Genomic DNA, 26,022 nt, shown 5'->3' on the forward strand with positions numbered 1-26,022 from the left:
CAAGGTAAGTATGTCGGGGTTGAAATGGCGCATTGTGAGGAGAAAATCTTAACAAGGGATGCACGTGACTACGTCTCTTGGCTCACCCCAGGGCCAATTATGCAGGGAGGGCGCCGCCCCCTTTACCCCCTGGAATCGTTATTCTTGCATGTCATGTTCGTCGTCTCCGATTCGTTGATGAACTTGATGGATAGGTAGGGACCTGGAGAGGTTTCTGGAGGCGCTTAAAATACGAAAATATGTTTAATTCAGACTACATTGGCCAACAATCATGACCAAACCGTGGTTCCCATCCCTCACCCAACGCTCTACAACACATAACGGAAGTTACGCAGCTCCAAATCTTCAGCACGCTCGAGCTTCTTGTTCTCCTTCTTCAGCCAAAACCGGAGCGAGAACGACGACACGGCACAAACGAATAGTGCGACTGTGATCACAATGCAACCTTTGCGATAGAGCCTGAAAGTCACCCATTGTTAGCAGGTCTCGTCTTGAGCAGTTTGTCTCACGGTTCTGACTTACGGGGCATCAGATTTGGGGTACAGGTACGCGGTGCTGATATTGGTGGCGTTGCTGACGGCGGTACAGAGGGCGAGAGCCACGGCTCGCTTCGCCTTGGGGCGGGGGATGGTAGTCGATATCCAGGAGAGGATGATCTGGAAGGCGGAGAAGGACCCGGCCGCCTGAAGGAACATGGCCTGATGGGCAATGCATGTTAGTATCTCTGTTTTCTGGGGACCTTCTTCAAGTTGGATGGTAGATTTTGTAACGTACGAAGTAACGGGCGCCAACGTTATAAGTGGACATGGAGAGAATCTGGCCGATGATCGAGATGACGCAGCAGCCTACTATGTGGAAGCAGCGCTCCTTCGTCTTGCCGCTGTGCCAAGAATTTACGATGGAGAAGATGCAGGCGAAGAAGTAGGGAGGAGAGGTTAGAAGAAGCGTCTCCACATTGGGGTATCCGAGGGTCTGGACGATTGATGGGAAGAAATCTGTGGAAATCCCGCGTAAATATTCGAATCCAAGTTGGTTTTGACGCATTTCTGCATGTCAGGGACTTACAAGTGAAGCTCATGCCCACCACGGCGCCGGTGAGGATCAGAACCAACAGCCACGCCTTTGGGTCGGTGAGACAGTCCTTAAGCCCGAGCAGAACGGATTCATTGACCTCGTCCGTCTCTCCGTCAGCCTCACGAGAGAGACGGTACTGAGCCAACGCGCTCTCGGCCTCGCTGAGCCACGGTGTGTTGGTAGGGTAGTTGGGCAACAGGATGTAGCCTAAGAAGGCCATCACAATTGTGACAGACCCTTCAATGATGAAGACCCATCGCTGGTGTGGGACCTGTTAACGATGTGGCCAAGTATCATCTGACGGGTATCAAACTAACCCATGCAGGATATCCACCAGCCCCGTCCATATTGCCAATAATCCCGGCGGCGATGAGCCCACCGAAGGCAGAGGAAAGCGTGTAGCCAGAATAGAAGATGGCAATTCTTGACGGCAGCTCGGACTTGGTGTACCAAGACGATAGAAGGAAGATGCATCCAGGGAAGTAGGGAGCTTCGACGACGCCGACTAGGAAACGAAGGACCACAAGGCCGGCGTGGTTTTGAACAAATCCGGTCGCCCCGGAGACCTGCACATAATGTGAGTACGGATAGCCTTGGACCACGCTGTATGGTTTCTTGTATGTATGTGTGTAGTACGTACCACACCCCAGACGATGACAACGGTGGGAAGATAGATCCTGGGCTTGAAGATGGAAAGCAGCATGTTTGAAGGAACCATCATGGAGATATAACCGGCTAGTAGTAGGTCAGCATAGGAAAAGGTTGCTGCTTGACTTGTGCAGTCCTCCAACGAAGTAAATACGAACCCCAAAGAACCATGACTGCCGTTTGATACTGCACATCGTTTATCTTCAGCGACTTCTCCAAGCCACCGAGACGTGCGTTGGCAATGGCATTTCTGTCGAGAATGTTGAGGAGAAAGAGGATGCACAGGATAGGCAGACTTCGCAGATCGATCTTGCGGACCAAAGACTTCTCCATGGTGTGCAGTTGCTCAGGGCTATACGAACGGAGAATCTCCGGCATATGCTCGTTGATCGGTGTCTTTGCATCCTCGAGCGCGACTGGGTCGGCCTTGGCCTCGATTTTGTCGTTATGTGCCACCACCGACATGATGGGCGAAAGACTGAGAGAAGTGACAGAAGGATTTCATGCAGCTTTGAGTCTGGGTCTTGGGAGTCGGAGCAAGACGATGCGTCGCCCCCTATTTATTCACCTCGCCGTGCCGACTGTCTTGCAGAGAAATTTTAATAGCGTATTTCCATCCCCGCGATCCCCCACAATCCCCCGCAAACTATTGCCGACCCGCTACACTGTCACCAGAGAATGAACCCAGTAGTGGAGATTGCCCGACCTTGATTTGCAGTCATGTGTGAGGGGGGTTCGGCGAAGCGCCGAGAACGACTTTCTCCACAGCGACGTCGTCTCGCCTCGGAGAATCGCCGAGTCCCACATTCCCGCCTACCCTGGGCCGAGGGGTTTGGCTGCTGCATGAAGATCGCCCTGTTTGGTTGTGGACCTTTTGCTAATTCTCCCATGCCTTGGCTACCTGGGGAATTTAAGCCAGTAAAATAAAGCTGCGTTGGTACCTCAGTCGCGTTCACGGTCGGGCTTGTTTTTTGTGGTATGCACGTTGGTTTCCAGTCTCATCACATACATCTCTTCCTAGCCTCTTTCTAGACGTATTATTGCCTACCCTTGTCCCAAAACACAACCAGCCAACCAATCAACCAACCAACAACATGCGCATTCTCATTACTGGAGCTGCTGGATTCATCGGCCAGCTCCTGGCCAAGACCCTCCTTGATGATGAAGAGGGCCGGTATCACGTTGTCTTGACCGACATCGTCGAGCCCCCTATTCCGCAGGGGGCAAGGTGGCCGCAACTTGCCAAGTCGATCAAGGCAGACCTCCTCGTCAGTTCCCACAGTGTTGTCGATAAGGGCCTGGATGCGGTATTTGTCTTCCATGGCATCATGTCGTCCGGCTCAGAAGCCGACTTCGACTTAGGTGAGAGCAACCCACCCGTGGCGTGGATTCCGAGGCCTGGGCTAATGTATAACTTACCACCGTGCTAGGCATGAAGGTGAACTTTGACGCAACCAGGGCCCTTCTTGAGGTCCTTCGCAAGTCTTGCCCTGGCGTTAAGGTCATCTACACGTCAAGCCAGGCTGTCTACGGCGGTGACATCGTCGAACCGGTGGATGAGGCGGCGCGCCCGACACCAGAGAGTTCCTATGGCTGCGAAAAGATGATGTGCGAGTATCTCATTACCGAGTTCAGCCGCCGCAGCTTCATCAACGGCTTCATCTTCAGGCTCCCGACGGTATCTGTGCGACCCGGCAAGCCCACCGCAGCAGCGTCGTCTTTCCTGTCGGGGATGATCCGCGAGCCCATGCAAGGTCTGCCCTGCGTGATTCCCCTCAAAGACCGAGGCTTCCGCCACTGGCTATGCTCTCCGCGCATCCTCGTTTCCAACCTGGTCTACTCGCTGAGCATCCCGCGGGATTCATTGCCAAGCTGGGACCGTGTCGTCAATCTGCCTGGCATTGGCGTTACCGTGCAGGACATGATGGACTCTCTTGCCAGGGTGGGAGGACAGGATAAGCTCCGGCATCTCTCGGAGGAGGAGGACCCCAAACTGAAGCCTATCTTGTACTCATGGCCGACAATGTTCGACAACACAAGAGCCATGGATCTTGGGTTTGTGCGAGACACGTCGTTTGATGACATTGTACGGGATTTCAAGGATAGCCTAGAGTCTGTGTAGATAAGTAATTAGAACTCTCTCATTCAGTCTCCTTTGTCGCTTTCAAGGATTTCCCGATACTGTTATATAATTGCTGTTAGATTTGTAACCAACTACATGTCTATACTTAAATATCCAAGACCAGTTGCGGTCTCTTGATCAGACGCCTTGTAAATAATTACAGAGTAACGCATATTAGCAGACAGAATCTTTTGTTAAAACCAGCCCACGTCTTCAGTCCAAGTTCAATCATTGACGGATATCTTTTGCAAGTCTCATATATGCGCGTTCTACACAATGAATCCACTAGCTCGACACAATATAGAATTTGTTACGCCTTTCCCGTAGATCCCAACCAGTCCATATGCTCCTCCACGGCTTTCTGCATCGCCAAGGTCCCTTGCTCCATGACTGCCGTCAGGGGTATCCGGCCCGCCTTCTCCCTCTGCACCTCGGTGAACTTGGCGTTTACCGCGTCGTTGATGTTGCATTTTGCCATGCCGCGCTTGATGCACTCCTTGAAAAGCTTCTCGTCGAAGTCATTTGCGCCGTGGAGAACGAGGTGGACTCTGCCCTTGGTGGTCTCGTAAATCCGGCTCAGGCGATCATAGTCCAGGCTCGGCCCCTTGGGTCCGTACTTGCCATGGACGTTCCCAAACGCCGGGGCTAGCCAGTCGATCCCCAACGCAAGGAACTCCTCGGCCTGTTCTGGAGTCGTGAGAACACCCTCGAGGTCGCCGGTATCCTCGACACCATCCTCCCCGCCGTTGATCCGTCCGGGTTCTGCCTCGGTAATGATGCCCCTTGCGTGCAGGTACTCGACCAGTTCCTTGGTCTTGGCCATGTTCTCTTCCTTCTCGTAGTGGCTCATGTCCACCATGATGCCGTCGAACCCGCCAAGGTCGGCCGCCCTCTTTATGATCTCGGGAGATTGGGCATGGTCCATGTGCACGGCTACGGGCACGTTCGCCTTGTCCGCAGCCTCCTTGGCGGCGTGGATGAGAAGTCCGTCCGCAAACTCAATGGCCCAGGGGAAGAGCTGGACGATGACCGGGGATCGCTTTGCCTCGGCAGCTCGCACAGACGCGATGATGCCTTCAAGGTTGTAGCAGCATATCGCGGGGACTGCGTAGCCACCAGCCCCTGCTGCTTCAACGATCGCCAATGCCCGGTTCTTCTTGTCGTTTGCCATGATTGCCAATACTATCTTGTCTTGGAGTTGAAAAAAGGATAGTTCGACAGATGTGGTGTAGCTTCTTGGTAGCTTCTTGAGAAAGCAAAAGCTAATTAAAGTAGCAATGTGTGATGACGACCCGTGACGTCCCCGCGAATATCAACAATGGTTTGCCGAGAATGAAATCGGCGAAAATGCCGAGTCAGATCGGATCTAGACCGGCAAAAAAGCCGACTGAGAGCAGATCGCTTCCCTTTTTGGCGGTTCCACCCAACCCATCCTGGCTCGGCTTAAACCCCTGGCGTGCATTTCCGTCCACTTTTACCACAGTAAATAATACATGACCCGATGGTCATCAGAGAGGTTGACACGACCGAGCCAATTCGCCAATGGCATGCGCGACTGCATTTTTCATTGAGTGTATGATTTCCAAGATTTTTATCGGTTTGAGTTCGCAATGACATCCAAGATTCCCATCACCGCCAGCGAGCTGCGAAAACGCTCCTCGCCAGAGAACTGCTGGCTTGCCGTCGACGGGGCAGTTTGGGATCTGACCGAGTTTGCTCCTGAACATCCCGGAGGAGCAGATAGTAGGATATGGACCCCACCCCCAAACAAACGCCTCCTGGTTAAGTCGAGACGGCCTGTTGACGGCGCAGCACAGTCATCTATAAGTACGCAGGCCGAGATGCCACGGCGATATACAACAGCATCCACGCCCCTTCCCTGATCCAAACCGAGTTGGGTGCCTCCAAGAGGATAGGCGACTTTGACTCCAGCAACGTCCTCCCGGATTCCGATATCTCAGAGGACCCGGAACCAGCTGTATCTCCTCTGCCCGCGAAAACTGCAGCGGGCAGGCGGCCGCTCCAAACGCTCATCAGCAGCCATGACTTTGAGCAAGCCGCGTCCGAGAATCTCTCGGAGAAGGCCTGGGCCTTCTTCTCTTCTGCGGCGACCGACTGCATCACCGAGAAGGCAAACGCAGCCTACTTCGGGCGCATGTGGCTGCGCCCGCGGATCCTGCGGAACGTCAGAGAGGTCAGCACGAGGACGAAGATGCTTGGAAACGACGTCAGCCTCCCATTGTTTGTCAGCCCGACTGCCATGGCAAAATTGGCCCATCCGGACGGAGAGCTGGCCATTGCCAAGGGGTGTTCTAAGTATAACATTGCTCAAACGGTGAGTAGCCGCGGGGGAGAAACACTTTGACCACCACTTGCTAACAATCAACCAGATCTCGACCAATGCCTCCTTTCCGATGACCGACATTGCATCATCCACGGACATCCCCCTGTTCTTCCAGCTCTACGTGAACAAGGATCGGGCTGCGTCCGAGAAGCTCCTGAAGCAAGCCGAGCAGTGCGGCATGCGGGGCATATTCGTCACCGTCGACCAGCCGACGCCAGGGAAGCGCGAGGCCGACGAGCGCATCAAGGCCGACGCGGCAGCACTGAGGCCGACGCCAAACGGCGCCGTGGCGAGGAATGACACCAAGGGGAGCGGCCTGGGACGCACAATGAGTGGATATATCGACTCTACGACGAGTTGGCAGGACATCAAGTGGCTTCGGAGCGTCACGAGGCTGCCCATCGTGCTGAAGGGCGTGCAGACTGCGGCGGATGCGATTCTGGCTGTCGAGCACGGCATCGATGGCTTGCTGATAGGTAATCACGGCGGCAGGAGTTTGGATACGTCAACACCGGCGATCCTGGTGCTGCTGGAGCTGCAGTTGAGGTGCCCGGACATATTCAGACACATCGAGGTCTACCTTGACGGTGGCATTCGGCGCGGCACCGACATATTCAAGGCGCTGTGTCTTGGGGCCAAGGCTGTCGGCATGGGCCGGTCGTTCTTATATGCTGCCAACTACGGGTCGGAAGGCGTCGAACAGTTGATCGAGAGTAAGTGTTAATTCTCCGCAGAACTACTGAGACCGAGAGTGATTCGCTGACCCCTCTTGCACAGTAATGAAAGACGAATTTGAGACGACAATGCGAATGATGGGTTGCACCGACCTGTCTCAACTTCATCCAGGTCTCTTGAACACTTGCGAGGTCGATAACATGATCCCAAGAACTCTTGACAGAGGGTTAGGTCCTATGGTACCGAAGTCGAGGCTCTGAGTGCTTTCTATGGGCAGTAATGATGGATAGCTAAAGACCATACTAGAATATATCCTTAAATTATTGCTATTTACAGTGAAGAAGCTGTGCACAACTAGAATCATGTATTTATCGAACAGAAAGTCATATCATCTTCAAGGCTTGCTTCAAGTCGGAGCTGGCCATGTTTCATACCCAACTTCCGACCATTGGCTCAGAAACGTCTCGCCAGAGTCGAACTCCAGGAAGCCCACAAGGGTGTTCAAGTCCATGTTGCAAATCATTTCCTGGACATCGTTGCCCGCCTGCCCAGCCACAGAGTCGACAGCCGAATCAGCTGGTCCTCCTTGGCTTTCCATCCGCAAAGGAACATGGTGATCATCAGTATCGCCACGATTCATATCGGCCCATTGCGCGCTCGACACGGTGACCCGCTGTATCAGCTCCCTGATCCCCGCCACAATCACCCTGGTCAAGTGCTTCTCGCTGACCTTCTCCGCCACCTCGGAAAGCAAGTCAGCCGACCGGTGCGCGAGACGAAGCACTCCGTCCAGGCTGAAGCCCAAGCCCATCCCCTGCGACAGCAAGTCGTCGCCGCCGAACCCCCACATGGCCGCCATTTTGAGCAGGAAGGTGGCGCAGAAGGCCACCATGGCGTGCGTGAAGAGCGGGACGCCGTTGAGCGCCCTCTTCAGGTCGCTCTCGCCGAGGATGTCCATGAGCGTGTTCATCGCCGCCGAGATGGCTGCCATGGCTGCCTCGCGGCGGTTCGGCGAGAGCGGCTCGATGCTCGGCCATCGCACGCCGCGTAGGGCCAGCGAGTTGAGCTGGAAGCGCGCAAAGTGGTAGTACAGGACCACGCCCTTGGACGGGTAGGAGCCGATGCTGACGCTGTCCAATGAGCGCGGCTGCCAGAGGAGGCGCCACTGCTCGATGGCGATGTTGAAGGTGCGCAGCCTCTCGAGGTCCTGCTCGCTCAGGGCCTGGTTCTGGTCGCTGCCGTACTCGAGGTATGCCTCGGTCAGGATCTTGAACAGCGCCACCTGGGCCGAGAGCCTGATGTCGCCCGCCTCGGCGGAGGGGCTCTGGATAAACTTCTCCACGCCGAAGATGGCGGCGTCGCCGTGCATGGCCGATGGCCGGCCGTAGGCGATGCTGAAGTGGCGGTCGCATATGTAGAGCGCGTACCACAACCTGACTCTCTCGCGGTGGCTGACATCGCCGTTCACGAGCTTCTGGAACGACTGGTGGATGTTCATCTCGGCGGCCATCCTGACGGCCTGCCCAGAGAGCCTCCAGCTGAGGTTGGGGAGGAAGAAGGCCGCGAGACAGAGCGCGCGGATGTCGTCGATGTTGTGGCGTCTCGACAGGAACGAGTTGCTGACAAGAGTCACAAAGGAGTCGTAGCACAGCTGAAGGACCTCGGCGCGGTCGGGCGTGTGTAGGGCAGCGACCGTCAACACGGCCGTGGAGAGCAGGGCCGAAGCCCTCCGTACAGCATCCAGGGTCCGGTAGGGGAAAAGAACGCCACCCCAGAGGAGTTGGTGGTGGTTCTTGAGGTAGAGTGCAAAGAGGTGGTCGCCCTCGGCTATCGGGATGATGCCTCGGGAGATGATGTCCTCCTCGGGGGGTGTGACCTGCGGCACTAACGAGGTGGTCGCGTTGCGCAAATTGGCCACCTTGGTCAACTCGTACAGGCTTCCCATGGGCGCCGGGACGAGGCCTGGATCCTCATGCTGCCGCTCGGGAGAACCCTCTCTCCGCATGTCGATGGGCTCTATGGCGGCATTCCCGGTCGAGACGCCGCCTCCCAGCGCCGAGTTGGCCGGGCTGGTGGTGACTGTTGGTGTGGTGCTGAAGCTGGACAGGTCTGGGAGCTGGTCGCGCTGGAGTAGACTCCTCACAGCTGCCTGCAGCTGGCCGATGTGGGCTGATGCCTCGGCTTTCCAACTGTTTGGACCGTCAAGGAACTGATCGCGAAGAGGATGTAGAAAATATTGGGCAAAAGCTACTCACGCTGCATGCTCGTCCAAAATCCGCTGAGTCGGGTCGTACGGCGCACACTCGGCGCCGCTGCGGAGACACCTGGTGCACGCCGTCTCACCTCGCCTCACCTCGCACTTGATCTTGTGTTTCTTGCATTCGGCACCTAAATCAGATCAGCGGGATAGTCTCGCGTAAACCTGAAGAAGTGAAGTGAATGCGCGAGGAGTCATGGGGAGAGTGGAGCAGGCTCCAAAAGGCTACGCACAAGCTCGCACTCTTGACAGACGCGGGCGGCCGCGATTGCGGAGGCCGGGGGAGTCAGCGGCGCCAGGCAGTGGGGACCCTCTTTGCGACATTGTAACGCCGACGTGGTGCAACGTTGGTGTCGAAGCACCCGTTTGCAGGAGAAACAGTAATAAGAACAGGAAAATGACCAGTAGAAAATGATCAGGAGAAGACGACCCGCACGCGTGGAGTCGCTGCTTGTCTCCCAAGGCGGGGGGGGGGCGCCCAGTCATGGAATGGGAGTGGACACTTGAACACGAGTTGGGAAATACACTAAATCCGTACTAAACCCCAACGTTAGTGCGGATCCGTACTGCCTAGGTATGCCCTATGCCCATGTAGATACTGTGGAGCGAGTCAGGCTTACTTTCGGCCCTGGTTATTGATGCGAACGAAATGTGTCAATCTACATCGACATCCACATCCACCTTTGACAGGCAACTGCATCCTGGCCCCGGCAACATCTGGTCAGCTTTTGTCTCTGGATGCTTGTTCGGCGGCTTCAAGGTGGAATGTATCGTATCCAGGGTATGATGAGCCGGCTCACGTTGTCGGGGTCCAGTCAGCAGTTGTGCAAAATGCATCGAGATACCGCGATGGACGAAGGATCAGACTGGTCCACCACACCTTTCACGGTTTTGCCCTCCACGATGAACCCGTAACGGTAGAATAAACCGGCCATCCTAGCAGCCCGAATGAGCTGCAGATCAGTATCCGAGACATTGTTGGCTTCTCTAAAAGTTTGCCAGAAGAGGTCCTCCAGTTCATGGGGATTGTCATAGTATTGCCATCCCTTAGGACCCATGTACCCAAGAATATTTTCAAGCCCCCACAAGGGAAAACCGAACGGAAGAATGCTTGCCTCTGCCCAATCCACAATTCCCGTGATCCTGCCAGTTTCGGGATCTATGAGAATATTCATCTCACGGAGGTCCCCATGACTGAGAACGAAACGAAGTGCCCCTGAGAGGAGGGATGGAAGCTCTTGGCAAACTCTGCCCAAGTTCGACGCGAACCGAGATGGTAGCGATCGAGCAAGGAGGTCGAACTTAGAATGACACTCAGTAAGCAGGGCAGCTGCATCGTCTGGGTTTAACGGTCGGCTGGTGTTCCACGACTGCCCAAAAAAACCTGTGTACATCGTCAGCCTCGGACCATCATGAAACAATGGGCATCTGCACAACGCACTTTGCAAAGTCTTTGACAGGGTTGCGCTGCCGCAATACAGCGTCTGGCGGCTGTACATTGGAGATATCGCGCGCCATAATGTAAGCAGTCCCGGGGACGTTGTCCATCTCGTATATGTGGATGGGTCTTGATTGTCCAAAGTTCCGTGATACTTGCAGTCGGCCACAAGTGGTGGGCGAACTGCCTTGGCGAGGCTCATGAGGTCCATGTCGAGACTGGAGTCCTGAACTCGGAACTGGAAGAGTTTGGACTCGTGTGTCCCTGCCGTCACAGTATAGCTGAACGTCCCCTGTATCGGCACAGGATTGACCCGCTCCCCAGCCAGAGAAACCGCAAGCTCATCCCATTGCTGTCTTGTTACACTTGTGTTTGACTCGAAGAACAGACTGATTGCATTGTGAAGGCAGTAGTAAGCAGTCATTGTGGTAAAGGGCGGTGAAGCTGTAAAGTAATACGCAGTAGTAAGTTAATATTAAGTCCACAGAACAAAGGTTTCTGAAATATAGCCTAGAGGAAAAGGAAAGTTGATTAAAACAAAATAAAGATTGGGGAAAAAGAAGAAGAAAAAGAAAAAGGAGAGGGATGGTGCAAAAATAAAAACGTACAACACCGGGGATTCGCTGGTCGTCACCGACCCAACTACTGATCCGGCCCTCATTGGCTTATCTATGGGAGAGCGGACGGGATCCCGAGTTTTCCAATGGGTATGGTCGTACGTGACAGTCTGAACTCCAAATAGCCGTTATATAGATCACTTTCTTTGTCCTACTGGCCACAGATGGTGGCACCTAGGTACATTCTTATAGATTGAGTTGATGGAAAGTCTCGAGAGCAAAGCATGGGTTTACGCTGTTGATAGACGGCGGGATTTCTTCTCCTTTTCTCTCTCATCCTTCCCTTCCCTTTCCCCCCAGTATAACCCCCAACCCCTCCTCCCTTCCCCCCCCCCAGAAAAAAAAAACTCCCAGTATTCCCTGTGTTAATATTACTTCGCATTCTACATTTGATGTCAATTGCCTTTTGTGCATCGATTACTCTTTTGTCTATTTACCATACTCGGATGATGCAAAGTCAATCAATTGTTCTCCCCCGGTATCACCAGATATGGATGACGTCACTTTGAGCTCACTAAAACTCGGTGCTCGGGAGAGCTGAGTAGTGTGAGAATTATCTTGGAATGGGCTCTAGCCATCGACGTCATGATTGTCTTAGTGAGAACAAGCCGTGTTCCTGCCCCAAATATCTCTAAACCACAGACAATCTCTTCTGTGATTACAGTGAATTATTTCTACTTATTCCGAAGCATAGTCTGTACTGTACAAGAACACTTGCAGTCGCGTGATCAAACATGGCGTCTACCGAGGGCCCGGAGCCCACCAACATGCTCTCCGGGGATAGTGGCCCAGGGACGGGACTGAAGGATTTAGTTCCCCTCCCGACGAGCACACATCCCGTCAGCGATCCAGGGCGAAAAGAAGTAGCCAACACCCTCGCCGATGGCCCGTCCCTCTCGCACGCCCTGGCCACAGATGCCTATGAGGTTCAAGATGCCGCGCAGCAGGATCACGAGAAGGAGGTTCTGGATCTGGGATGGAATGAGAAAAAGCAGTACATCGCTCAACCGCTGGTGGGACGGATGGACAACGAGGAATTATGGCTTCTTATCCGCCGGTTCAACAAGGTAATAAATCAGTGATGCAGGAGATCCCCAGGAGAATCCGGCATGGTGAGTCAAGCTTACTGATGACATTGCAGCAAATGTACCACGTCAAGGCAGTCACCTATCCGGTCCCGGGCGACCTAGACTTGAACATCGCAGACGAGGAGGAGTTTTCACCGGACAAGCTACGAGCAACCATCGAGAGGTTGTACATGACCGTTATCGTTGGGATTCTTGCGGCTGTTAAGCACATTGCCCGTCTCCGATCATGGCGAGAGACACAGAGAACCGCATATTTCTGCGCCGTATGTTCTTCCAAATCACCATGGCAAACAGGCCAGCGTACAGCCCAGACTGACAACCATCCAGGCATACTTCACCGCGTGGCTATTCGATTTCATTGTCCCGCTTCTCTGCGTCACTCTCATTACACTCATTGCATATCCACCTTCACGGACCCTCCTCTTCCCGCCGGCGCCGATTGCACTGGTTGATAGCAAGTCCGGCGGTGTTCAGAAACCAAAGGCCGGCGTCCTCGGCAGCCACGACAGTGCCACCGGGGCCCCGGAGAACCACAAGGGCGAGGCCGTAGAGCAAGAGGCCAGCAACTTCGTCAACGGCATCGCGTCTGTGGCGCTGAGTAGTGCAACAGGTAAGCACCCTCAAGGCGACCCGGAGGCAGACGAGGAAGGGGCGCAAGATGCGGTGCCAGATCCTACTGCCATTGCCGTCGGAGCAGCAGACGCCAAGGACAGGGCAGCAGGAGAGAAGACTGCCGCGAAACATGACAAGACCAAGGTGCCCATGGAAACTGCAATGTGGACAAAGATGAGACCAATCATGCACGGGATCGCCGCGTTCACCGATACCTGGGAACGGATTGCAAAGTAAGTAGGAACTCAGAACTGCGTCTCCCCTGTCAATCTGGAACCATTCTGACGGGTTCATCAGTGCTCTGTCGCCAACTCCCCCCTTTCCCGAGGACACTTACCGCCTGCGACTTGTTTCTCTGGTAATGCCGCTTTTGGGGCTTTCCTTCTTCGTCACTTCATACATGTTTATGAAGGGACTGACGCTTGCCGTCGGGTTCGGCTTCTTTGGCAACCCTGTCATCTCTCGCGGACTCGACTGGCTCAACCGAACGATTCCTAATTGGCAGAAATTGCTAGAGATCAGAAAGTAAGCCGACCATCCTTGCCCTGCCCCCGGGTCCCTCGTGACTAACTTCATATAGCACCATTCTCAAAGGCGTGCCAACCAATGTCCAGCTCACAATCACTCTCCTTCGACTAGCCGAGGCGAACAAAGCACCGCTTCCCCCACCCCCACGCGTCGACCATGCACCACCAGAGAAGCCAGCCGAGCTGACCGACGAGCATCTACGAGCCACGGGCGCCGAGCCACCCCTCAACGCCACAGACGCGGAACTGGACGAGGCAATCCATCACGATCCCCAGACCGCCCACGAGACCGGCGGCGGCGACATCGATGCGTCGAAGAACGCAAAGCACGGCAAGCGCGCCAGCAAGATCCTAGGCTTCTTCAAGGGCACGACCAAGGGGGCCGTCAAGGCCGCCATCGGCACGGATACGGCGCGGGCCAAGGCCGGCTCGCGCCCAGCCAAGGACCATCTCGGCGTGGTGCCCCGTCGCGGCAGCGATCTGACGTCCGGGCCGGTCGAGTTCAAGGCGCGATACGGCGGTCGGAAGGGCCATGTGTACATCAGCACCAAGGCTACGATCCCCATGGTGGCGTTCAGCACCGACTCGACCATTGAGAAGATCGGCGAGCAGGAGCGGGAGGACTTGCATGCACTGTGGAGTATTGCGCTGGCGGATATCGTCGAGCTCAAGAAGTTTGGCGGGTATGGGTGGAAGACGAAGCTGGTCGTTGGCTGGTCGCTGGGACGCGAGATTGCCGATGGACTGGAGATCGTGGTGGCCAGTGGGGAGAGCTGGAGGATCACAGCATGCCCACTGAGAGACGAGCTGTTCAACCGGCTTGTGGCTATGGGTGGGCAGAAATGGGAAGCCTGGTGAGCTGCCTGCAGGTATTTGGTCATACTCGAGAATCGGAATCTGGCCCATGTAAGCAGGAATTAATCAGCTAGATCCAAGACCTCGCTCGACATGATGTCTGCCTCGAGTCTAGCCACACTGGTGCTCATCTTTGGATAGGTACACGACGCGTAATTAATGGATCGCGGTGTTTTAATTCTCTTTCAAGTCCATGGACGTAAGCGCATCTTACCAAGCACTGGAGGCTACGGCAGCTCTGATTGGCTCGCTCGCCAAACAGGAATCCAACATTTTACCCGTTTACCACCACAGCCGAGCCGTCGTAATTCGAACGCGTGGCGCACAAGGCCAGCCCTGCAGTGCCGCCCTCGTGTCATTGGACTGCTCGCCAGACACGACGCTGTCCAACTCCAGGGCTGAGCAACCCGTATCATCAAATTATACAGATCCGTAGAAATCAGCATGCCTCCTAGGTCCCCGGGGTCATCGACTTGGATATAAAATGATGGCGTCTGGAACGCCATTGACAACGACAGAGTAGCCCCTCGTCTCTTCACCGTCACCAGATCCACCCTTGCCCCTTTTCTTTTCTTAACGCAATGCTCGTCTTCGAAGTACTTGCACGAACAGCGGCTCGGCTCGCCCTTGCCCAGCAACTGGTGTCTCTTGCAGTTGCTCAAAGCTTTCTCCCCCGACCTGAGGGCGTCACCTTGATAGAATCCAAAAACTATCCCGGGTCATCCATCTCCTACAAACAAGTAAGTAATCCTCACAAAAGCGTGTTGTTGATGCGCCGCTAATATGCTGCTTCCAGACCTCGATTTGCGAAACCACGCCTGGTGTGAAGGGGTACAGTGGATATGTGTCCATCGGTGATGATAATTTCTTCTTCTGGTATTTCGGTCAGTCTCTCTGTCGAGCAACACAAGTTTAGACGGACCACTCACAGCCCTTGATTAGACGCCAGAAACGACCCGGCCAATGCCCCCGTAACCATCTACCTCCCCGGAGGCCCTGGTACGTCCTTCCTCGACGATACTAGTGGCCTCCCTTGCTCCGTCAACGCCGACTCGAACAGCACCACGCTCAACCCCTGGTCGTGGAACAACGACGTGAACATGCTCTACATTGACCAGCCCATCCAGACGGGTTACTCGTATACGAAACCTCAGGATGGAATGGTGGACCTTTTCACGGGAGAATTCACCCCTTTGGCAACCACCGACGACCCGATTGCGACCAACTTGACAGCACTTGCGGCCACGCTATCAAGTCAGAGCCCTAGTGATACTGTCAACACCACGGCCCAAGCCGCTAGGATGATGTGGAAGTTTGCCCAAATCTGGTTCCAAGAGTAAGTAAGACCCTTCCTGAAAGCTATTTGACAGCCATTCTAACTGATGGATAAGGTTCCCCGAATACAAAACTACCAACGACGAAGTCAATCTCTGGTCTTTCTCTGTGAGTTCTCAGCGCAGGACACCTAAAGGCGGGAAATTCGAGAGCTGGCAGGCAATAATAAACTAACCTCCTCCCTACTAACCAGTACGGCGGCTTCTTCGGGCCCGGGACATTCTCCTACTTCCAGCAACAAAACGAACGGATAGCCAACGGCACCTCCGACGACCCCAAGGCGAAGCCCCTCCGCCTCGGCACGCTCGGAATCAACAACGGCTGCATCGACTCTCTGATCGAAGGACCCGAATACCCCGAGATGGCCGTGAACAACACGTACGGCATCCAGGCCATCCCGACCGATGTCTACCAGGCCGCGAAGCACAACATGACCAAGGAGGGCGATGGGTGTGTTTCGCTCATCGGAGCCTGCCGTGCTGCAGCGGCGGTGGGAGATCCCGAGGGGATGGGGAATAACGACACTGTGAATGAGGCTTGCCAAGCGGCGATGGGCGTTTGCTTCGGGCTAGTGCAGGGGGCCTATACCACTTACTCAAACGTGAGTCACCATATTCTTCCCCAGCGAGGCCTATGAGTGATACACTGACAACGAATACCAGCGGAGCCCATTCGATCTAGCGGTGATCCTCCCCGGGGTCTTCCTGCCCGAGAGTTCAATGGCTTTCTACAACCAGCGGTGGGTGCAAGAAGCCCTCGGCGTGCCTGTCAACTTCACGTACAGTTCGAATGTCGTCGTTGGGAACTTCTTCCAGGCGACCGGCGATCCCATGCGTCGCACAATTGCAGATCTAGAGCATGTCCTCTCTGCGGGAGTGAACCTCGCACTGGTGTACGGCGATCGAGACTACCGCTGCAACTGTACGGAAAAGAACCCTCCCCCAACCCGTTTGAACAACCAACCCCCTTGATTGCAAAGCTAACCCCCTCATCCCAGGGCGCGGCGCCGAAAAGGTCAGCCTGGCAATGTCCTACCCCTCCGCCAGCTCCTTCCGCGCGGCCGGCTACGCCAACATCACGACCAACGCGAGCTACACGGGTGGCGTCGTCCGGCAGCACGGCAACGTGTCCTTCTCGCGGGTCTTCCAGTCGGGCCACCCGGTGGCGGCGTACCAGCCCGAAACCATGTACCGCATCTTCCGGCGGGCTATCTCCGGTCGGGACATCGCCACGGGGGAGGTGGCGATCAAGAAGAGGGACAAGTACAGCTCGGCGGGGCCGGAGAGTAGCTTTGAGATTAAGTTAGATGCACCGCCGAGCCCGCCTTCGGTTTGCTATCTTTACGACATTAGTAATACCTGCAGGCTGGAGGAGGTTGAGGCTCTCAGGGACGGGACCGCTGTCGTGGAGAACTTTGTAGTTGTCGGGACTGATGGTTCGACAAGTGAAATTAAGAATGGCGCTGGCAGGGGCGGGGTGTCGATGATTGTCGTCTCCTTCGCGATGGCGCTTGTTCTTGGTTGTACACTATCTTGAAGGCAGATCCTTTGCCGATACTTGTATTCATAGCAAAGCGATCAAACCTAGACTAAAATTCCACCACGATATTTCTCGACCGCATTGAGCCATCCTCCTCCTTAGCCGCCAACAGTAACATCATATCAACCTTCCCCTTTTCCACATCTGCCTCGAATATCGAATCAACAACCCGCTGCTCTTCCGGCACCACCGGCACACCCTCCCAGCTCGACTCCGATCTCCAGTCCTGATCGCCGCCAAGCCAATCACCAGCTCCCTCGCCGCGAACCCTATCCGCCCACCGTCCCAGATCAGCCGCACGGATCGGCAAACCCGACGGCGCCAGCATCCCCAAGCCCTCCTCCTCAACAGCGACGATCCTCCCCGCCACCGCCGCCGCGCCGATGCTAGACCACATACCCTCCTGCCTATTTGCCCGCCACAGCAGCGCGAGGGCACGCCGGCGGATAGCAGGGTGCCTGCAGCGCGTCGCGGTCATGTACAGCGGGGCGACGATTCCCGGCTCCAGGGACAGGGAGGAGGAGGCGCCACCGGGCCGGGCCGATCGGATGAGTGAGGCGGAGAGGCATGTGATGCGCTCAAAGTGCGGCAGGCATGCGTCGTGTCGGCGCTCTGGGCCGGCTACTCCGGCTCTCAGGAGGAGGCGGAGGGTGGCGTGGTAGAGCTTGAGGGAGAGCAGGGCGGCGTCGTCGTCGTCGTCGGGATGCGGCGCTTGTGATAGATAGCTGGCCATGGCGGCTTCCCATGCTGCTGTCTGTTCGGTGATACGTGCTTCTAGGTGGGTGACTGATTGGGCAACCTGGTGCTCGTCAAGGAGAGGACCGCCCAGTTTTAAAAGGCTTCTCAGCAGCCTGAACAAGCTCGTGGTGGCTTGGTGTATGTTCTCTATCAGAAACAGCGGTTCTTGGGCCGGCGCTAGGCCGGGTGTGTTGCCATCCCCGTACGTAAATGGGTACGGCGCACTGCTGTCGGAGAAGGTCGCTGCGTGAAGATCCATCCGGGCCAGACTCTCGGCGGCACTGTCCACATCTGCATGGGAAATGTTCGTCGTCCTCTGTATTTCTCCCAACAACTTCTGGGCAGAAACAATGTGGACCCGACTATCCACCCACTTCCCTCCTAGGGTCGAGATCCCAAGGAGAACAATACTGAGCACGAGAAGCGTGGCCGGATCCCGGATAGAGCGGGCAAGTGAGAGGGCCTGGCCATAACAGCGGAAAGCCTTCCCGACAAAGAGAGAGCCACTCGCGCCCGCCCATTCAACTTCAGGCATCAACCTAATTTCCAGGCTCCGATGCAGCGCCCCGAGCGCGACAGCAGCACGCCAGACGGCGGGCTCGGCGTGCGCAACTTGCAGAACACGGCGGGCCCAAAACTCGGAGGGCGAGAACCCCCCTGCGGCAGGCGCCGTCAGCAGCCGGAAGAAATCGAAGCATGCAACGTCGCCGGTGGCCTGCGGGCCCGCGAGAGCCGGAGACGCCGGTCCGGCGAGGGGCAGGTTGCGCACAGCTGCGGCGAGGGCGCGGCGCGACAGGCCCGAGACGTTGGCCGGGGGATAGCCGTCGCATGTGCGCTGGGACTGCGCGCAGCGGTTGCATCGGGGCCTCGTCTCGTCGCATTTGACGCGTCGGATTCTGGGGCTGAGTTAATAGGGGGCGGACGAGGGCAGGACCATGCCCCAGAGGTTGGAACGCACCTGCAGGTAATGCAGCCGTTGCGGGAGCGCCGTATCGACTTGCTAGATGACGTGGACGTGTCGTTCATTTTTTTTTGTTATAAAGTGATTCCGCGCATCGTACTGGTACGTTGGTAAGTATGAAAGTTATTTTGCCTTGTCTGACAAGGAAATCTTTCAGCAAGCATACGTAACCTCGTGCATTTCGATCTATTGGCAAGGGGTCTGTATGGATCGGACGCTAACACACGCTGCAAAGTTCGGGTTGATTTCAAACAGGTCAATTCTGTTCCTGCAACCTGCATCCGAATACTCAATCTGGATTCCGGGATCACCTTTCTTCTCCCCAACCAACACAAAATCGACTTGATCAAAGCCTCAACTGGAGATGCCTGGGCTCATTCTGTGGCCAACGAGCAAAATCACATCAAAGCGTCACCGACACCTCAGAAAATAACGAGTTGTAACATCTTCGCGAGGGAGCAGTTCCTCTGAACTTGGACTGATCCCTTCGTCTTCTCTTCATCTTGGAGGATTTGAAGCTTTCGTTCGACGGCCATGACCTCGCTGTCAAAGCGTCGGAAAGCCTGTGCAAACCGGATACTGACGTAGCTTCTTCGCAGGATTATCAGATGCGAGGGCAGAGTGTCGACATCAAGCCAGCCGCTGAAAATGAGAGCCAGACTTTGCAGGTTCTTATAATTCGCTTGTTCGCGTAAAGTATGTACAATCCCGGGTCCGGGGACCGGACGGTAATGGCACCCCGGCGGTGGAGAAACCGAGTGTGGAGATTTCATGCGGGGGCTAGATCATGTCATGTCACTTCCACGCCCTTCGGCAAAAATTGTCTCTGGACTTGGTCCAATTACTTCATAATTCGCACAAATTCTGAACCACTCCAAATTACAAGGAAATATCATCGCCGAAATCTCAGTAAAGCAACCGATTCAAGACAATGGCATCCAGCACGCAGACAATGGTGGCGGCACCATCACTCCGCAACGCCCACGGCCCCGAAGACGGCATTCCTCTCACCTCACTCGTCGGCGCCGCCAACTCAACCCCCGAGAATGACCCGCCACCCCCCCGCGGCTCCCATCTCCAAAAAGCCCTAATAACCTTCCAACTCTCCGGCGTCAACCTAACCTCCAGCATGATCAACGGCCTCATCACCGTCGGCCTCCCCACCATCGCCGCCGACCTCGACCTCGCGCCCTCGCTAGCCCTCTGGCCAGCCTCGGTGTCGGGCCTCGCAACAGCGACCACGCTCCTCCTAGCGGGCTCCATTGCCGACGTCCTGGGGTCCCGCGGCGTGGAGCTGCTGGGCTGTTTCGCCAACGGCGCCGTCATGCTCGGCCAGGGGGCGTCGCGGACCGGCGCCGAGCTGGTCGGCCTGCGCGCCATCCAGGGGGTTGCGCTGGCGTTGCATCTCGCCGCGTCGGTGGGCGTCATCACCGAGCATGTGCCGGAGGGGCGGGGGCGGAACATTGCCTTCTCGTGTCTGGGGCTTAGCCAGGTGCTGGGGTTCTCGGTCGGGCTCGTGCTGGGGGGGATCTTTGTTGATACCATTGGGTGGAGGGCCGGGTGGTATCTTTCCGGCGGGGCGACGCTGCTGCTCGGTGTCTTGGGGCTCTGGGTGCTCCCACGGGGCCGTGATGGCCGGAAGATCGGGCATGTTGTGCGTCAGATTGCCACGACGGTTGATTGGGTTGGTGCTGGATTGGCGTCTGCCTTTATGGCTCTGCTATCCTACCTCCTCGCGTAAGGGCTCGCTTTTACCTCTCCCAGTCTGTATTTTGCTTCTCTCACTCGACGCTAACACTACTTTTGCTTCAGGGTTGTCAGTACCGATATCTCACGCATTCGACACACAGACAGTATCGTGATTCTATGCCTCAGCCTCATCGTGTTACCATCATTCGTATTCTGGGTCCATCGCCAGGTCAGATTGGGCCGGCCTGCTTTAATTCCCAATTCGCTCTGGAAGAATACCGCATTCTCGAGTATCTGCATTACCGTTGCGCTGTCGTCTGCCGTCCTCAACTCCTTAGAGTTATTTGCTAGCCTGTTGTGAGTTTCAGTTTCCCCTCTCTTAAATACTCTCTAACAAACAGATGCACCAGCTTCCAAGATGTGCAACGCCTGCCCGCCCTGCAGGCATCCATCCGCATTTTGCCAAGCATGCTTATCGGGGTGGTGCTCAACGTGACGACCGGCTTCTTCGTCGACCGAGTTCCTGCCTTCTGGCTTGTGACGGTATCCTCGCTCCTCTGTGCCGGCTCGCCTCTGCTCATGGCGGTGATTAAACCCGAGTCGACGTACTGGGCCAATGGCTTCGTGGCGCAGCTTCTGCAGCCCACCAGCTTCGATGTGCTCTTCACCGTCGGTCTTATTGTGGTCTCGAACTCCTTCGACGACAATAACAAGTCACTGGCCGGCGCTGTGTTCAACGCCGCGGCACAATTCGGCAGTGCCCTCGGGCTCGGAATCATGCAGGTCGTCTCAACGCTGGTCACCAAGCAGTCTGGCGCAGAGGGGATCCGGGCGATAATGGAAGGTTTCAGAGCCAGCTTTTGGACCATGTTTGCCTTCATGATCCTCTGTGCGGTGCTAGGAGGGTTTGGCTTGGGGAAGACGGGAAAGGTTGGACTAAAGAGAGACTAGAGCGTTCACATGGGCAGAGGTTCTGTACGCAAAATCAAGGGTCCCATTGACCCTAAAAATCAAGGGTCCCATCCCAAAAATCCATAGAAACATTTGAGGTTGTACTGAAGGAGATGACATCGCTGACCCGTAAAATTTGACGCCCTGTACGCTAGATCATATCGTCATATCTTTTGCCCTCCAACTTTGGTGAAATCATTTGCTCATCCGCTGAAAAAGCTGACCAATTTTGTGCTCAAACGGAGCAAGGGGGTGCTCCTCACCCAAACCCAGGTCCTTGAGTTTGTACCGAGGATTTGTCGTGTGCATGGCCATGTAGCCTCTGACACTCTCGTCCCAGGACTGTGCGTAAATACCCCTCTTCTTGAGAACCTCCTTGACCCGGTTTGCAGCCTCTATTGTCTCCTTATTCACCTCCTCGAGCACGGTAAGCACCGGCTTTCCCGTGCAAGTAGCACGGTTGTGGATGTAATTCCTCGTATCGCCGCCTAGTTCCTCCTTGTAGAAACTGGCAGCCGTTAGCGAATTTGTCCAGGGATTATTAATACAGGCTGGGCTGGGGCTACTCACGACAGCACGTCGTTGGAGATGTCGATGAACTTGGCCATGTCCGGTATCGCCTCCAAGAAGGCTCCAACGTCGGGATAGAGCGCTTTGGGGTAGCAGAACACGGCATACGCCACGTTCATGCCCGACATGTCTCTGTAGAACCCCGGAAACTGCTTGCCCGCTGGCGTGACAGGCATGTTCTGGAAGCCATCGTGTCGCTCCAACGAGTTGCTCGTCAGAAACTTGAGGACGGAGATCTGCAGCAGGTTCGCCATGACAGGATCGAAATGGTCATGAGCCTCCCGGATCATGCCCGCGATCCCCTCGAGAAGGTTATTCGGCTGGGGCTCGCCTCGGAAAAACCGCTGGTGGAAAAGAAGCGCCTCCTCTACCATCTGGTTGCTCTGCCCGACTATGTCATCGTACTGGACGACAAGCCAAGTGAAGAGCCCGACATATCCCTGGACTTCAACCGGATGGCCGGGATGGGCAAGCTGCCTGGCCGTTAGCAATAACTTCAGTGTGTAGAAAATGGCGGGGCTTGGATCATGCCAGTCCTTCCGCATAGCCCAGGCGGAACCCTTTCGCGGAGATAGGGGTGTCCAGTGGCACGCCGATCTCAACAGCCCTCTTGTACATGTACTCCAGAAGAGCCTCAACGGCCTCGCCTTTCAGCTGCGGCGCGCCAGGGTAGTTCAACTGGGCAAGCATCTGGGCGCAGATCGGCCCGACGAGGGAAGCGAGCCGTTCCGGCTCCTTGGCTAGGTCGAGCCCGATACGGTTTCTGGAGAAGAGTCCCCATCGCAGGCTGAGGAATCTGCGCCATGAGGCCACGGCGGCGGTGTGAATCCCGGAGCTAAACATGGTACAAGACGGGAACCAGAGGGTGCACAGACTGGGCACAGACTGAAGGCTAGTTGACTGCTACGTAGTCTAAGGATCAAGACAGGGGAGACCCGGACTCTGAGGAAGACAGGGGCGACCTGGACTTTTTATCAGACTACAGAGAAGTGGATACATGAATAGCAACAAGGTCGGAGTCAGTTCTGACAAATAGTTTTCTTATCTCGTCCCAGTGCAGAGTGCAGTGCAGTGCGCGGTTCGAGTGAAAGTGATGCTACTGCGTAATGTGATCCCGAGTGCCTTGGTAAACATAGGAAAGAGCCGTATTGTGTGCTCGCTCAAGGAATGACGATCCACTTGTTGGAGGGGAGTCTGGAACGGCTGACCACTACCGGTTAGTATAGTGTTTATTGGATCCACCAAGACCCTGGCTCATACTGTGGACCCTAGTATACTATTAGTATACTATAGGTAGCAACGATGCTACTCCGCAGTAGTGTTGATACTGGACTGGGAATAATTGTCCGTTGGTTGTGTCGGCAGGCAGAGACAAACAAGTCTCGAAGCGAGGCACATGAGAGCAAGTGAACTGATGAGCTGATGGACAATAACGAGAGGTGCACGTCGAATTCTTGAGTGACCAAGCAGTCAAGTGTCTCTTGTCTTTACTTATCCATGACCACAATCCTCGTCATACACTCCAAAATACTGCAGCACATTTTTCATCTGTCCCTTTCTTCGGAATGGAATACCCTTCAGTTCGGTGATAAGCAAGAAAAGGAGAGAAGAGGGGAGAGAAGAGGGAAGAGAAGATTCGAGAGAAGAATGGGGAAAAGACGGTGTACGCATACTGGCCTGGAAGTGGGGGGTAACCGGGGTTGTTGAAACGCTAATACACACTAAATACCCCAAAAGACGACCTGTCATCTCTCCAAGAGTAAATCCGCACAGGGGGGCTCAATCGTTATCTCGGCAAGCAGTCGGTTGCTTCCGCCAGATGACTTCCTGGTTCACTGCCTTTGGCAAGTCCTCCACAAAGGGGTTCCCAGTGCCACGTTCCAGTTACCACATTCCCGGCAATTTAAGGCGGTCAGTCGGGACTTTTAGTGGGGCGGTGCAACAGCTCTGGGGGGGTATAGGTTTCCAAATATTAGCGAAATACACGTGTACAAACCCCGCGATTCATCCACTTCCAACGCATATTTCTACTTGGACAATCTTCTCTTGTTTGGGTTTGGTCAAGTCGCAGGCTAACGTCTGGAACCCCGACTACTCCAGGATTTCACATGTTAGACCCAAAACCTTGTGGGGCTGTACTGTCAATCGCTTCCTGATTGGTACTCAATCAAAAGCGTAAACCCCGGTAGAGGTAGGGATTCCCGACAAGGCCTTCCACACAAATTATCGTGGCACGGTATCCGTGAGTACACTAAATTAATACCTAAGGGAGAGACTGCCCCAGCTCTGACGGTCCCCTGAGGGTATGAAACCCATCTATCTTATTAACAATTCCCTACGCATCCCTACGCATCCTCGCAAGATTGAGATTGTTTGGCGGCACAAGCGACGGCAGTATAAACCCGTCCTATGCTGCACCTCTCGTTGCATTGGTGTTAATCCGAGACGAGATGCATTTTGCAGTCTCTGAATCAACCCCCCACCCCGCTTCCCCCCACCCCTGCATCACAGCAGAGTTCTTCTGCACCCAACTGCAGCTGTCGTACGTTCCCTCGGTCCGAATGAATCCAACATGAGCATCCCATACAGGCGTCTTGACCCCTCGAGGCGCGAGATCCGCCTGCTTGAGATCCAGCCGGCACGCATCATCGACGACCCCATCGACTGCCGCCTCGTCACCGTTCGCCTTACCGACGAAGTCGAGTACATCGCCCTCTCGTCGCTCTATGGCGAAGTGTCCGAAACCGATAAGATCCTCCTCGGCGGCCGCCCCGTCACCATCACCGCCCATCTCTCCCAGGCCCTGAAACATGTGCGCGCCGTCTTCTACCCGACCGTCTCGCAGCGCTTCCAGCGCACCCCCGCCAGGCGCCCACACGGCGCCCCTCGCTGGCTTCGGCAACTGTTCGGCCTGAGCAGCTCGCAGTCCAAGTCCGGTGGCGGCGACCCCAACGGGCAGCCGAGGGCCCTACGGGTGTGGATCGACTTCCTCTGCGTCAACCAGCGCGACGAGTTCGAGAAGTCGAACCACCTCGCCGAGCTGCGGCACATCTACCGGTCCGCCGAGCTCGTCGTCGGCTGGCTGGGCGAGAAGAGCGAGCACACCGACGTCGCGATGGCGACGCTGGCCGAGATCGAGGACGCCATGCCGGCCCGCTGGGGTGACCCCGGCGACAGGGAGAAGCACCCGGACGACTACTCGCCCACTCACAGGTGGGCATCGGGGATAACGCACATATGGTCGGAGGGAGCCGACGGCGAGATCCCGTTCCTGATGCCGCACTGGATTGGCTGCAATGACTTCATGACCCGCCAGTACTTCCAGCGCCGCTGGATCCTCGAGGAGATCGCCATGGCCCGGTTTCCGTGCTTCCTGATTGGCGACACCATAGTGCCGTGGAAGCAGGTGCTTCGCCTGAACCGAATGATGGAGGAGTTTAAGTACCATCCTTCAAATATTTTCCCTCCGGTATGTTCGCCTTGACCTCCTGCCAACCAGTTTGTTCACCTCGATGGCACGGTGTATGACTGACTCGCTTTTTTTTTTCTTTAACAGCATCTGAGCGCCATGATTGCCGATTTGCCATTGGAAACGGCGCATAAGCTGTTGGATGAGTTCGCAAAGAGGGAAGCGCTGGAGGATGCGCAGATCCTCAAAGAGACAGGAAGTAGCAGGGCGACTTCTTCTACGCGGTCTACTTAGCAATTCATTCATTGGGATGGTTACGGTTGGCTTTAACTAGTATTTAATGATGAGGATACCCCAAAAGCAACTTTGTTCTGGCGTCTCTGGCAAGACATAGAATTTCCATATCGGAGCATATATAAACCTCACGGTATAAGAAGACACCTCTGTCAACCCAAGACGACGAGTTTCCATGTAGGATTAGCTACCATCCCGTTATTTTACCGAGGGAACTGGAACTTCCCAAAGATCAAGTAGGCCTGGCAGCCACTAATTCTGTGATTGGTGATTGGAGCG

General features: G+C 55.5%; 13 protein-coding genes across 13 annotated transcripts; 6 read left to right on the forward strand and 7 right to left on the reverse strand.

Annotated features, from left to right (window-relative positions):
- Positions 1–41: 41 nt before the first annotated feature.
- QBC33DRAFT_498811 (major facilitator superfamily domain-containing protein) lies at positions 42–2,375 on the reverse strand. The gene is made up of 7 exons (XM_060425631.1): positions 1,881–2,375; positions 1,715–1,809; positions 1,392–1,640; positions 1,066–1,333; positions 775–995; positions 523–698; positions 42–459 (listed from the first exon to the last, which is right to left on the reverse strand). Exons 1-7 carry the CDS (start codon positions 2,185–2,187, stop codon positions 309–311), a joined length of 1,467 nt encoding a protein of 488 aa, XP_060279886.1. The 5' UTR covers positions 2,188–2,375; the 3' UTR covers positions 42–308.
- Positions 2,376–2,644: 269 nt separating this feature from the next.
- QBC33DRAFT_622650 (nucleoside-diphosphate-sugar epimerase) lies at positions 2,645–3,849 on the forward strand. Its single transcript, XM_060432853.1, has 2 exons — positions 2,645–3,084; positions 3,153–3,849. The coding sequence occupies exons 1-2, from the start codon at positions 2,817–2,819 to the stop codon at positions 3,842–3,844; spliced, it is 960 nt and encodes a 319-aa protein (XP_060279887.1). The 5' UTR covers positions 2,645–2,816; the 3' UTR covers positions 3,845–3,849.
- Positions 3,850–3,919: 70 nt separating this feature from the next.
- On the reverse strand, positions 3,920–5,175 carry QBC33DRAFT_548923 (ketose-bisphosphate aldolase). Its single transcript, XM_060428917.1, has one exon. It carries the CDS (start codon positions 5,013–5,015, stop codon positions 4,155–4,157), a length of 861 nt encoding a protein of 286 aa, XP_060279888.1. The 5' UTR covers positions 5,016–5,175; the 3' UTR covers positions 3,920–4,154.
- Positions 5,176–5,335: 160 nt separating this feature from the next.
- On the forward strand, positions 5,336–7,267 carry QBC33DRAFT_548925 (cytochrome b2-like protein). Its single transcript, XM_060428918.1, has 4 exons — positions 5,336–5,587; positions 5,662–6,179; positions 6,235–6,901; positions 6,966–7,267. Exons 1-4 carry the CDS (start codon positions 5,455–5,457, stop codon positions 7,121–7,123), a joined length of 1,476 nt encoding a protein of 491 aa, XP_060279889.1. The 5' UTR covers positions 5,336–5,454; the 3' UTR covers positions 7,124–7,267.
- QBC33DRAFT_548927 (uncharacterized protein) lies at positions 7,057–9,141 on the reverse strand. The gene has a single exon (XM_060428919.1). The coding sequence runs from the start codon at positions 8,866–8,868 to the stop codon at positions 7,270–7,272; it is 1,599 nt and encodes a 532-aa protein (XP_060279890.1). The 5' UTR covers positions 8,869–9,141; the 3' UTR covers positions 7,057–7,269.
- A 629-nt stretch (positions 9,142–9,770) lies between these two features.
- On the reverse strand, positions 9,771–11,154 carry QBC33DRAFT_213367 (uncharacterized protein). Its single transcript, XM_060422693.1, has 2 exons — positions 10,562–11,154; positions 9,771–10,504 (listed from the first exon to the last, which is right to left on the reverse strand). The coding sequence occupies exons 1-2, from the start codon at positions 10,980–10,982 to the stop codon at positions 9,936–9,938; spliced, it is 990 nt and encodes a 329-aa protein (XP_060279891.1). The 5' UTR covers positions 10,983–11,154; the 3' UTR covers positions 9,771–9,935.
- A 755-nt stretch (positions 11,155–11,909) lies between these two features.
- Positions 11,910–14,260, forward strand: QBC33DRAFT_562543 (uncharacterized protein; the record flags this gene model as incomplete). Its single annotated transcript, XM_060430215.1, has 5 exons — positions 11,910–12,242; positions 12,317–12,526; positions 12,591–13,108; positions 13,173–13,400; positions 13,456–14,260. 5 exons carry the CDS (start codon positions 11,910–11,912, stop codon positions 14,258–14,260), a joined length of 2,094 nt encoding a protein of 697 aa, XP_060279892.1.
- Positions 14,261–14,549: 289 nt separating this feature from the next.
- Positions 14,550–17,154, forward strand: QBC33DRAFT_213422 (Alpha/Beta hydrolase protein). The gene is made up of 7 exons (XM_060422694.1): positions 14,550–14,997; positions 15,054–15,141; positions 15,200–15,593; positions 15,649–15,700; positions 15,786–16,193; positions 16,255–16,513; positions 16,590–17,154. The coding sequence occupies exons 1-7, from the start codon at positions 14,839–14,841 to the stop codon at positions 17,126–17,128; spliced, it is 1,899 nt and encodes a 632-aa protein (XP_060279893.1). The 5' UTR covers positions 14,550–14,838; the 3' UTR covers positions 17,129–17,154.
- Positions 16,979–18,958, reverse strand: QBC33DRAFT_573131 (uncharacterized protein). Its single transcript, XM_060430688.1, has 2 exons — positions 18,828–18,958; positions 16,979–18,765 (listed from the first exon to the last, which is right to left on the reverse strand). Exons 1-2 carry the CDS (start codon positions 18,893–18,895, stop codon positions 17,181–17,183), a joined length of 1,653 nt encoding a protein of 550 aa, XP_060279894.1. The 5' UTR covers positions 18,896–18,958; the 3' UTR covers positions 16,979–17,180.
- Positions 18,959–19,171: 213 nt separating this feature from the next.
- QBC33DRAFT_548938 (uncharacterized protein) lies at positions 19,172–19,640 on the reverse strand. Its single transcript, XM_060428920.1, has one exon. The coding sequence runs from the start codon at positions 19,601–19,603 to the stop codon at positions 19,253–19,255; it is 351 nt and encodes a 116-aa protein (XP_060279895.1). The 5' UTR covers positions 19,604–19,640; the 3' UTR covers positions 19,172–19,252.
- QBC33DRAFT_596903 (major facilitator superfamily domain-containing protein) lies at positions 19,416–21,568 on the forward strand. The gene is made up of 3 exons (XM_060431903.1): positions 19,416–20,567; positions 20,643–20,876; positions 20,930–21,568. Exons 1-3 carry the CDS (start codon positions 19,762–19,764, stop codon positions 21,468–21,470), a joined length of 1,581 nt encoding a protein of 526 aa, XP_060279896.1. The 5' UTR covers positions 19,416–19,761; the 3' UTR covers positions 21,471–21,568.
- Positions 21,533–22,976, reverse strand: QBC33DRAFT_213514 (isoprenoid synthase domain-containing protein). The gene is made up of 3 exons (XM_060422695.1): positions 22,572–22,976; positions 22,041–22,513; positions 21,533–21,978 (listed from the first exon to the last, which is right to left on the reverse strand). The coding sequence occupies exons 1-3, from the start codon at positions 22,881–22,883 to the stop codon at positions 21,666–21,668; spliced, it is 1,098 nt and encodes a 365-aa protein (XP_060279897.1). The 5' UTR covers positions 22,884–22,976; the 3' UTR covers positions 21,533–21,665.
- Positions 22,977–24,288: 1,312 nt separating this feature from the next.
- QBC33DRAFT_498839 (heterokaryon incompatibility protein-domain-containing protein) lies at positions 24,289–26,003 on the forward strand. Its single transcript, XM_060425632.1, has 2 exons — positions 24,289–25,509; positions 25,597–26,003. The coding sequence occupies exons 1-2, from the start codon at positions 24,613–24,615 to the stop codon at positions 25,741–25,743; spliced, it is 1,044 nt and encodes a 347-aa protein (XP_060279898.1). The 5' UTR covers positions 24,289–24,612; the 3' UTR covers positions 25,744–26,003.
- Positions 26,004–26,022: the final 19 nt, after the last annotated feature.

Source organism: Phialemonium atrogriseum, assembly GCF_030411735.1.
Source record: "Phialemonium atrogriseum strain 8032-3 unplaced genomic scaffold QBC33scaffold_29, whole genome shotgun sequence".
In the NCBI taxonomy this organism is placed as follows: Eukaryota; Fungi; Ascomycota; class Sordariomycetes; order Cephalothecales; family Cephalothecaceae; genus Phialemonium; species Phialemonium atrogriseum.